The sequence below is a fragment of the Squalius cephalus genome, assembly GCF_949319135.1.
Source record: "Squalius cephalus genome assembly, chromosome: 6".
Taxonomy (NCBI): domain Eukaryota; kingdom Metazoa; phylum Chordata; class Actinopteri; order Cypriniformes; family Leuciscidae; genus Squalius; species Squalius cephalus.
The window spans coordinates 16,984,310-16,996,824 of record NC_137127.1 but is presented as its reverse complement, the minus strand read 5'-3'; the positions used below and the strand labels follow the sequence as shown (position 1 = coordinate 16,996,824).

At 36.6% G+C, this 12,515-nt stretch overlaps 1 protein-coding gene across 2 annotated transcripts in view; it reads right to left on the bottom strand.

The window, feature by feature from the left end:
* The window catches only part of shank3a (SH3 and multiple ankyrin repeat domains 3a), a 268,933-nt gene that overhangs the window by 120,954 nt on the left and 135,464 nt on the right, over window positions 1-12,515 (bottom strand). Inside the window, exons 1-4 of one of the 2 annotated variants that reach the window (XM_079874289.1) lie at window positions 10,072-10,209; window positions 8,409-8,517; window positions 6,537-6,688; window positions 4,226-4,393 (exon numbers count right to left, since the gene is read on the bottom strand). In XM_079874289.1, the coding sequence (XP_079730415.1) occupies window positions 4,226-4,393; window positions 6,537-6,688; window positions 8,409-8,517; window positions 10,072-10,122 (480 nt within the window). In that variant the 5' untranslated portion in view covers window positions 10,123-10,209. Of the gene's footprint in view, window positions 1-4,225; window positions 4,394-6,536; window positions 6,689-8,408; window positions 8,518-10,071; window positions 10,210-12,515 lie in introns of those variants that run through there. The other variant, XM_079874288.1, reaches the window with a different exon arrangement.

Genomic DNA, 12,515 nt, shown 5'->3' with positions numbered 1-12,515 from the left:
AAGCCATTGAGAGTTAAATTTGCACTTCCCGTTTTTGCTCGAATTTGCCCACTCTCTTCTCCCAAGCGACTTACCCTGCCAGACTCATCTGAATGGAAATAAATGCATTTAGTTCATTTGTATAACTATAGTGTACTGACAGTAAATCTGTAAAATTATTATAGATAATTAAATGTTTCACTTTTTTAGACCCCAATAAAACATTTTAAAGTTGCCAGACACAATTAAATATAATGCTGTCCATTTGAAATGAAGAGACAACTTTATATTACATTATTATATTTATATTATATTATATTTATATTATTTATTATTTTTATACATATTTTTTACTATGATATAAAATTTCTATAAAGACATTTATTGTTGTGGTATGAATAAAACAAACATTTGTGTGCAAGTATATGGTTAAGAGACAACACATATAGAAATAAAATATAAAAATGAAAAGGTAAAGACAAATGCTTCAGATAAATACGGTTTATCTTCACATTCATTTGAAATTATCCTGTGACATCCTATGATGTGATTCAAGAGAAAAAGCTAAAAGGCAAAAGAGAAAACGCTAAAATGACGGCATTGAAGACAGAAAAAGCCATTTCCACAATTAAAAACGATGTGCACATTTCATGCCCATTAAATTATATTGCATTAGGGACATTTCCACAATTAACCAATTAATGCTAGACAAGCGTGAGTTTTCATAATTCCTTATGACAATGAATAATTTTCTAACTAGCGAGATTCTGAGTAATTGGAGATTAATCGCAGATCATAAACAGCTGAAATCGGCTGAGAAGTGTAAATATTATTGTGCTTTTAGTCCAGAAAAGCTGCAGCTCCCCGTTTACTTGTATTTGTTTATAGAGCGTTCTTGCCCGGATCAATATGGCAGACTCGTTGACGTATCGCAGCAACGGTCTAAAGCGGCCAATGAGGCCTCAATGTATTTTATATGTCTATGGTGTAGCCTACTAGGTTTTTGAACAGAGCTAATGTTAGCTTTAGCTCCACAGTATGTTTGTATAGACGGTTAGCTACAGTATAATTGACAACGCTCAGTGGCAGACAGAAAGAGACAGGAATGAATGCGTTTGGATTCACATTTAGCCATTCATTCAGTGATGTACAATATACACGTCCATTTAAAGAGACACACACACACACACACTGATAGATTTGCAAGGATGACTAAAATATAAACTATAGTGGTGTGTGAAGAGCAGCTTCATCGAGACACACACACTTGGCATTTGCATGGGTTGCCATAGGTTCTCTTTGAAAATGACAATTGTAGGTCAGACAGATGGATGAGAACATTAGAAAGAAGGGAGAGTGGTGGAAAAATAAATATTACGAAAAGAAAAGTGCCCACCTCCCCCCACCCACAAATCAGGCCTGTCAACTATTGCTCTCTTTCTGCACACTTAGGGCAAGTCTCCTGAGGGCAGTGTGTGTTTGTGAGGTGTAGCTAACATAGTTTAACAGCATGTCCGTCACATTTTTAGGCCTGATCTAATTTGGGGAATGAGCCTCGGGTCAAACACTGTAAACTCACAGCGGCAGCAACGGTACAGCTGCGTGTGTATTTATATATATATACACCTACACACACACTCACTCCTATCTGACCCAGCAGCTCTGTCCACCCTCAGGGCATCTATGCCTCCATCCATCCGTTTCCAGACATGATGCTCTCAGCTGCGGCTGCAAAATGATTGTTTTTCATAAACAGAAAAGAGACCGCAAGCTCTCATCTTTCCTCTCTAAACGGGGCAAAAAGAAATTTTAGATTTGCATATCCTGAAAGAAATATCATTGCTTGCAAAGCAGCAAAACAACATGTTTGTTGTAAAATCGTTTAGAAAAGGAAAAGAAAAGCCAGAGAAATGGAAGACATGGGACAAGGCAGAAAGCGGACACTCATTGAACTGGCAGTTCAATTTTGAATGTCAAAGAGGGCTGCAACTAGAGATTATTTGATAATTGACTAATTTAAGGATTATTTTAAAGTCTAATCAACTATAATAATAATAATAATAACAGTTAATTATAAATGTATTAGGACTGTATTGCTTTTTTGTCCTAACTTCATTAAAATTAATATAAATATTGGTATTAATGTTAATATAACAACAACGATAATCATATAATCAATTATTATTATATATTTATTTATTAGTACAGTATTCATTAATAGGGGTCAACTAATGTTGATATACTACTACTAATAATAATAATTTATATATTAGGGCTGTATAACTTTATTTATACTAATATAATTAATAATAATAATAATAATAATAATAATAATATGCATGCCGCCACTGTAGATGTTACTATTATAATAACTATTATTATTATTATTATTATCAACACTAAAAATAATATATATATATATATATATATATATATATATATATATATATATATATATATGAAGAGTTCAGATGCAAAAGCCTCTAAGTGCCATCTGAAATTTTCTTCTAGAATGATCATTTTTTATAAAGCTTGTATATTTAAGTTCAGTAATTTCACTTAAATGACAATTAATAGGTAATTTGCATTGCCATTTAAGTGAAATTATTGAACTTAAATATACGAGCTTGATAAAAATGATCTCATCTGAACTCTTCATTTATATATATATATTAGTATATAATATATACTAACTAACTGGTGAGCAAATCAGTCTTATTTACTTGCCAAAGCCAATTTTCATTCACGTTTGGCACTTGGCAAGTATTAATTTTAGATCCTGTGTGGAGGTTAAAACAAGTATGGATGTACGGCCCTCGCTGATATTCGCTCTCTCACCCTTTTCAAGCTTCGGAAAAGGTCAGATGTCATGAATGCAAATGTCATGCACCAGGGGCAGCTAACTGAGAGAAATAGTTTAGAAGTGAGTGTGTGCGCCTGGCCAGCCTCCAGAACATGGATAGAGATGGAGAAAAAGCCTCTGGAACACAATCTCCTACTGTATAACCCTGCAGTAATTCACAGGGTCAGCTGATTGTAAGTCAATTGTGACCTGTGTGTGTGCTCCATTTATTGTAGTATTTTTTGCTCTTGAAGTCCATTTGAAATGCCCCTCAACATTATTTGCACCAAAAACTGCCGTCATTTAGTTTTTCATGTTCCATCTTTTCTCTGACCCTGAGAAGACCCAGAATGTTTTTAAGACTTCTGTATGTAAATAGTGCACTCTGGCCACATTCACACAGCAGCAGAATACGGTTGTCAGTCGTGTATTAGAGTTCTTAATACAGTTACGGTCACACACAGTTTTTTTACGGGAGTGAAATCACTGTCCATCACATCATGCGCTGCACAAATGAGTGTCTACCATATGCATAAACACTGTTGTTGGTTAATTTATTTGGACGGATTTAACGAGGCTGGATTGGACTTTTTAGCTTTATGGACGTAGCCATCTTTGATATTACTTTTGTCACTGTCACTATGGTTAATGGTAAAACAATACGGGCTTGACTCCCATTGCATGGTCATACAGACAGTATTCGAGGCGCTACTCTAAGTTGCTGTTTGGACAGAACATTTTGAGACTCAAACCTGTAAAATGTGGCTGTCGGTCTAAAAAATGTACAGTGTGTGAACGTAGCCTCTCTTAATCATCAACACAAACAAGCAGCTAAATACTGAACAGGCATTTACACGATCGTTCAAAAGTTTGGGCTCAGTAAGATTTTTTTCTTAAAGAAGTCTCTTATGCTCACCAAAACTGCATTTATTTGATAAAAAATGCAGTAAATAGGATAATATTGTGAAATATTATTACAATTTCTATTTTAATATCCTAATTTTCAGTCTGCCTTCCTAGCTCCCTAGTGTTACACCGATTTGGTCTTCAAGAAAGTTGAAAACAGTTTAATATTTATGCTTAATATTTTTGTGTAAATCATGATAAATTTTTTTAGCATCTTTTTAGAGCAGCATTTATTTGAAATAGAAATATTTTGTCACAGTAGATTAAAATAATCTTTACTGTCTCTTTCGATCAATTTAATGCATCCTTGTTTCTTTCCAAAAAACAAATAAATCTTACTGTCCCCAAACATTTGAACACTAGTGTATATGTAAATGTGGATGGTGAATGTGGTTGTGATGTCAATCCCATGACGATTTCTGAACGACACATCTTTGCAGCTTAGACATTAACTTTGAAAGGGGTTTTGAATTATAAACGGTACAAGAAGTGTGTTACCTGGTGAATCTCCTGCCAGCCGTTCTCGTCCATGCAGCCCACCTGAGCGTGATCATGCAGCAGGAGCTCGCAGCAGTACGGGTCGCCCCCCACCATAGAGCTGTGATACAGAGGAGTCAGGCCACGACTGTCCTTGTAATCCGGAGAGGCTCCCAAGTCCAGCAGCGTCTGCACACACAAATGATGCTCTTTCTCTTATTTATGACTGACTATAGCCAATTCATTTCCCTGCCTCATTTCTCCAAAATCCTGCCCTTAAAAGACAAGTCAGCAAACCCGATGTTGGCGAACGTGATCACACAAAATTGACAGACAGACAATGCTTCAAAGTTTTGTCCCTGTCTGGCAGCATCCCTCCACAGTCAAATTCTTTTTTTACTTTTTACAGCACCTCAGGCTGTCTCTGAGACAATTCCAGTGATATCTGTCAAGTATTAGGGCCGTTTTCTGCATTCTATTCCATAAAAAATAAATAAATAAAATTCACATACAGCATATCTTTAAGTGCCTTGCTCAAGGGCATGAATGCAAAAGTTCATGGATCCCCCCCTTGTCGGGTTTCAACCAATAACCTTGCCAGTCGAGTAAGACTTTCGAATATCAGCAAAGACTGGTGCACTTTGCCGCTTATCCTTGCAGATTTACTGCTAGCTCCAACCAGTTCTGTGATGCAGTATGCATTAGGCGTTCAGTGAACGGACTGCGGGCTATCTGAGGCTGAGACAGGACTGCACCACAGCCCCTCATAACAGATGACTTAAAGCCAAGCCCATTTATTAGCTGTGACAAGTCATCCAAGACTCACTCAAATAGTTGCAAATAGTTTTTACATTTCATCAGAATTCCTGCACTTTCATGTGAGCACAAATCAAGGTTAATTTGACCTCATCTAGTTTCCTGATTTTTTATATTCATCATATAAATTAACACTCTCTCTCAAAAGTAGTGAAATTCCTATAGTAATTCCAAATTGTGTTTATTGGATTTCTATTTATTACAGTTCACTAGATCAGAAGGTTCGCTCACAGATTTAATAGCACAGACTGGCTCTATTGCCTTTTCAATTGAGCAGAATATCGCAATGCAGATTGTTAAAATCCAGCTCTGATTGGGCAATTTAAACTTTTGACATCTGGCGACCATAAACATGAAGGCTCGTGGAGGCTTATTAAAAAAAAAGTCTGTAATATTTTGTCTCCTCTTTTTTTTCTCGACAAAAATAAAGATTGATTTTGATAAAGTTTTTATTTTTTAAAGTACATATTGGTCTCGTCTTGTTTCGTCAATGATATTGCATGTTGATATAGTCAGTTATTGTTTAATGACGTTGATGTCGTCCCGTCATCATCTTGTCTTAGTAATGGAAAAAAAAGGTCGTCAACGAACATTTTTTATCATAGTTTTCATTAACGGAATTAAGATTACATTCAAACAGTAAAATGAATGAACAACAATGTGGAAAAGGGTGAGGTTTAGCGTAAAGCTTAACAGCATCTACACGTCTGACATAAATCTGGAGGAAAAGAATGATGGTTGACAAACTGATTTAAACGGGGGGTGATAATGGGGCTAGTTGTCAAGTTTTACTTCAGTGAATTTATCTCAGGGTAAGTGCATTTAAGTCCATTTCTGTATTTGTAGACATGATGTATTTGTTGTCAACAACAACAAAAACTAATATATATAATATTTATTAAATTGAACTGTAAAACAAGTATGAAGCACTAAACGATTCCAGAAACAGCAAAAAAAATTAAGAATGTAACAAGCTGAATAAACTATTGTTTAGGCCAATAAATATTGTAAGTATGTAATTATTAAAAAATTATGAAATTATAAAATGTGACAATAAAAAAGGGGTTATGAATTAGTTTTATGAATACGACATATAAAAACTGCTGATGTGATTGAAACCTTACAGTTTGTGCAAGGTTTGTGTAAGGTCTGAGCTTCCAATAACTTCCTGTTGTGACAACTATCCCTGGTTGCCTCTCTATCCTTAGTGTTGTGATCAATATCTCATTGACGTATAAAAAAACCACTGATATGGCTCTTTCAGTTGAAATTCAGATGACACATCAGTTGTGTACTCCAGCAAAAGATCTGCTCTAATCATTATAAAACACAGCAAGCTTTTATACAGCCTGGTGTCAATGAACGCTTTTCATCTTTGTGCCACTCTATGACTCATGTCTGGACAGACACATACACCTCTGATCTCTCTTTCAAGTATGTATGAGAACCCTGTGTTCCCTCCCACTGTCGGCAGGACGAGTGTGTCTGTGCGTGTGTGTGTGTGTGTGTTACTCACAATAAGTGCCGTGTGGTTCTTGGTGCGGACTGCTTTGTGAAGGGCAGTTATGCCGTCTCTGGTCCTGAAATCCAGGTGAGCTCCTCCATTCTTCAGAACCTTTATGAGCTCTGCACAGCCTTCCAGCTGCGACGCCATCGTCAACGGACATTCTGCCAACACAGAAGCAACTGATGACATTTTCGGTGCATGTGTGCTCCATTTTAAATGAGTGGTTAAAAAAAATGCTTTAGTTGTAACTTGCCTCCTATGAAATACTAAAGGAGACATTTCAAAGAATGTTCATGCTGCTCTTTGACTTTCAATATATATCAATTTTTTTAAATGGTACTTAATGGCCCTTTTTTTTGTTTCACAAAAGAAAATGACAGGTTTGGGCCAACCATCTTTCTCTTCCGGTCTTTTCCTTTCTTTCAAAGGTTCAAGGATAGATGAACTGTGGTCAAATTGTTCTGCTTCTGTCTCCAGACAGCTTTACACCGATTTTGAAATGCTGCACAACCTGGAGGTCATGGCTGCTCTATCTGTAACAATACACGCGTGTATACAAACACAAACTCTTCCATTTCTGTCTATCAACGTGGCCAGAGGTCAGTCCTAATCAGTTCCAAACAAACGCATGAATAAATCTGAATAAGTATGAGGGAATTTGCATAGAAGGTGATCTTATCTTCCCAGCATGCACTGGGAGAGGTCAAACTTGATTGCACCATAGTCATTCAAGTAGAACAATCTTTCTTTCTTTCTTTCTTACATTTCCTTTACTCTAATTGAAAACTGAAATTAGAATATTTAACTTCTCAATGTTTAGGTTTTCAATGAGACCATGACGATCACCAGCTGACATTTAATGCTTAATATCTGCCAAAATTATTGACTGGAAATTATTTCTGACTACATGTACAGTAATTATTCAATTAGGGGCACTTCTAACCACTTGAACAATGAATCTTCAAAGTATGTTTTATTTATGTTAAAACATGTTATCACATGTCTGGAATAAGATCTGATCTTGGTCTTGATCAACCTTCAAGTAGATTTTGCAAAATGGATGGCATTTTTCATATGACGTGTGATGCCAATGACTTTTTTTTTTTTTTTTTAGTAGTTTTAATAATGTTAATACAAGTTAGCTAGCAGTAAATTAACCTCAAATTAATTAAATTTGAGCAAAACGCAAAACAATAATAATAATTAATCAATTTCTTATTACTATTTCCTGTTACTTATATTAATGAAAACCAAGAACTAAGTGTTTTTATGTCTGCCATGAAAGTACTGAAAGCCATATTGGGGACAGTAATTTAAAAAAATCTAAAATGTACACATAAATATTAAATTAATTGAAACAAAATGTTTCACATTTTTTTAAGAGTATTACTAGTAACTTTCAAGGGGACCAAAAAAGATCATCTAACTGAAGAATTACTGAAATACAGATGAAATGGATATCCACTATCCAGTTTAAATTCAGCTGTTGGCTGACCCAGAGCCAAGAGATAAACACTAAGGGATCGGGTCATGGCACCAATTTAACAGTACTGAGCAAAGTCAACATGCATGCTCAGACACACACACACACACACACACACACACGGTTTACTGAGACTCTCCACAGACACCAACCCTACCCCTAAACCTACCCATCATAGAAAACTTTTGGTATTTTCACCTTTAAAAAAAACAACACACGGTTTTGTATGTTTTTTAAGCCATTTGGTATAAGAGGACACAGGAAGTGTTGTATGTTATAATACTCCTGTCATACATTTGTATCCTCATAAACCACACACACACACACACATACACACAACTGGGTAATTGGATGATGTTAATAAAACTGGACTTTTGAGTCAAAGTGGTGTCACTTACCTCCGGTCTCTGGGTCGTGGAAGTTTGGGTCAAGCCCTTTCTCCAGAAACTTTGACACCTTCTCAACGTTCCTTTGCTGAACATATTCCATAAACTTCTTCAAGTTAGCCTGAGGGAATGAGAGAAAAAGAGAGGGAGAGAGATATGTGAGGCAAGTTGAATAATGCAAAAGAAGGATAAAAGCAAAAACAGGCGAGTTTCCCCATGCGGAAGAAACAGAGATGGAATAAAGCTCCACAGTCCTCTACAGAAAATACTTAATTTTAGCTTTTTGGAGACATACAGACAAAAGTCTTAATAAATACATTATAAAATCTGTTGATGCAACATTCTGACTTTGAATCCATTGTTTAATATCATAACATAAAATTTCTAAATGCACTTTATAACATTTCCACAAGACAGAGACTTCAAAAGAGAAAAATCAAAGAGAAAATCAAATTGCTGGTTTCTTTTACCCAAAAATCTCCCTATAAACTTCACTGTATATTTTCATGACTTGTCACACAAACCATTATTATGTAAGAATGAAAACAACATGAGTGTAAATATTGTGTATATAATGCTTAAAGGAAGGGATTGGCTAAAAAGAAACGTTAGAGAGATTTTCTAGCTACAAGTTTCCTACTAACTAATCAAACTAATAATCAAAACAAACATATAATTAAAAATATATATATATTTTTTTAAGGCAAAAGTCTTAGGCAAAAGACAACAAGACTGGTTTAAATAAAGTTTAAATAACTTTACCTCTCAAATTACAAACATTTTTGCATGGACAAAAATGGATACCTCACCTAAAAATGAAAGCCTGTATGACTTTCCTCTGTGGAACACAAAATAATTATTTGGACATTTTTCAAAATGTCGCCTTTTGAGTTCCACAGAGGACCATACATGACATAAATGTGTGCAAACAGAAAAATTCAAACAAAAAGTCATGTGAGAGGAAGCAGTGCCTCCACGTCTCTGTGATTGGCTGATTACACACAATACAATAATAATACCTGCCTATTCAATAAAATAATACCTGTTCACATCTGTTCCACAGAGCCGGTCTGAAAGGATTAAACTAGTGGAAATAGACTAATTACAGAGTAAACAACTTTGGTCACAAATGAATATAAATTAACTTGAACTGATTAGTCAGTTTTTACTGACCTCTTAAAAGGAGCCTATTAATTATAAAAGCCAAATAACGTAGTCAAATTAGTAGTTAAAAAAAAAAAAAAACATTACTGCAGTTACAATATGTAAGCAATGTATTGTTTAAAAACTATCATAAAATGTATTAGACTTTGATGTAGTTTTAATAAACAGTATGTTCATTTAAACATATAAAACCTTCTAGTATTGGTTTCTTGTTCATAGTGTAATGTAAATGCTTCTCCAGATGTCAAAATGCTATTTAATCAAAAAATCATGTAAATATTAAATGCAACTGAAACCGTCTCCTGAATTTCAGAAGTCCAGCATGGGCGCAACAGTATGACAGTATGTAGCTCTACTGTATCTTACCATCTCTGGTCTTGCAGCCTGTTACATAAAACCCTTAGAAGATCGAGGCCGGCCAAACACACACTCTCACACGTGCATACACACACACACACTCTCTCTCACACCTGTCCCCTGCCAAATGCAAGTAAAAGGCGTGGGTTCTCACCATGTGTGGCGTTAGCTGATCTCCTGCGTCTTCATCTACTCTGATGTGCATCAAGTCATCACACCGCCCTGATTCCACCCCGGCACACTACCATCTGAGCATCTCCGTCTCTCACACACTCACACACTCTCACACATGCTCTCCGCAGCTCCGCCTATCCATGCGGTGAATATTACAAACTCACTCTCTCTGTCCTCTCTCGCTCTCAGCCACTCAGGCTGTTGTTATGGAGATTGGATACAAAAGAATTTTTGGCTAAGAGAGAGATAGAGAGAGAGAGAGAGAGAGTTGTGTGTTTGTGTGTTAGTCGAGCGTAAAACCTCTAGTGGTTATTTGATGCGGATAATCTCATTGGATAGTGGAAAACCAAACAGCCTTTCTACTATGAGAAGAACAAATCATAATATAATATATTACAGCTCTCGGTTTCTCTCTGTCTTTCTCTTTTTTTCCCCCCAACATACTGAATAATATTTCCACAGACTTCCAGCTAGAGTACAAATACTGCCTCTCTTGCACTGAAATCTGACTCAATTATGTTAGCTGGATTGCTCACATCTTAACGGTGGTTCAGCAATATTATGGATAATGAAAATTACAAGTCTGCCAATGTCGCATGATGGGTTTGTTTTTACTAGCAATAATGTATCAAATACTTGTTCTCCCCACAGTGTGTATATACACTCACCTAAAGGATTATTAGGAACACCATACTAATACTGTGTTTGACCCCCTTTCGCCTTCAGAACTGCCTTAATTCTACGTGGCATTGATTCAACAAGGTGCTGAAAGCATTCTTTAGAAATGTTGGCCCATATTGATAGGATAGCATCTTGCAGTTGATGGAGATTTGTGGGATGCACATCCAGGGCACGAAGCTCCCGTTCCACCACATCCCAAAGATGCTCTATTGGGTTGAGATCTGGTGACTGTGGCGGCCATTTTAGTACAGTGAACTCATTGTCATGTTCAAGAAACCAATTTGAAATGATTCGAGCTTTGTGACATGGTGCATTATCTTGCTGGAAGTAGCCATCAGAAGATGGGTACATGGTGGTCATAAAGGGATGGACATGGTCAGAAACAATGCTCAGGTAGGCCGTGGCATTTAAACGATGCCCAATTGGCACTAAGGGGCCTAAAGTGTGCCAAGAAAACATCCCCCACACCATTACACCACCACCACCAGCCTGCACAGTGGCAACAAGGCATGATGGATCCATGTTCTCATTCTGTTTACGCCAAATTCTGACTCTACCATCTGAATGTCTCAACAGAAATCGAGACTCATCAGACCAGGCAACATTTTTCCAGTCTTCAACTGTCCAATTTTGGTGAGCTCGTGCAAATTGTAGCCTCTTTTTCCTATTTGTAGTAGAGATGAGTGGTACCCGGTGGGGTCTTCTGCTGTTGTAGCCCATCCACCTCAAGGTTGTGCGTGTTGTGGCTTCACAAATGCTTTGCTGCATACCTCGGATGTAACAAGTGGTTATTTAAGTCAAAGTTGCTCTTCTATCAGCTTGAATCAGTCGGCCCATTCTCCTCTGACCTCTAGCATCAACAAGGCATTTTCGCCCACAGGACTGCCGCATACTGGATGTTTTTCCCTTTTCACACCATTCTTTGTAAACCCTAGAAATGGTTGTGCGTGAAAATCCCAGTAACTGAACAGATTGTGAAATAGTGAAAATCCCAGTAACTGAACAGATTGTGAAATACTCAGACCGGCCCGTCTGGCACCAACAACCATGCCACGCTCAAAATTGCTTAAATCCCCTTTCTTTCCCATTCTGACATTCAGTTTGGAGTTCAGGAGATTGTCTTGACCAGGACCACACCCCTAAATGCATTGAAGCAACTGCCATGTGATTGGTTGATTAGATAATTGCATTAATGAGAAATTGAACAGGTGTTCCTAATAATCCTTTAGGTGAGTGTATATATATTAGAGGTGGGCATAGATAATTTTTTTTAATCTAGATTAATCTAGATTAATTTTGAAATGAATCTAGATTAATCTAGATTAAAATGGCTCATTTGAATTCTGCCGAAGGCATTCAGAATATGTGTGCTACCCAAATAATGACTATAAAAGCAAGTCTTTGAGAACGGGTTTCTCAAGCCAGGTGGCGCATTAGACCAGGTGCTCATCTCCTGTTTCCAAAATGCATCACAAACTGCTTGAGAAAGCTATTCTACTCATAGACTGTAAAAGGTTACTACTGTACTGTTACCGTACGTAGGCAACATTAGGTAGGCCTATGTTATTATCAAATACTATAGGCTATCAATTAGGGATGGGCGATATGGCCTAAAATCCATATTGTGATATACATTGCAGCCTCTTGCATAACGATATTATAATAAAACCGTTTCAGAACAGGTTACACAGATCCTGCTAAACAACTGCTAAATATTTTTTTTTTTTTTTTTTTTGAAAGGGT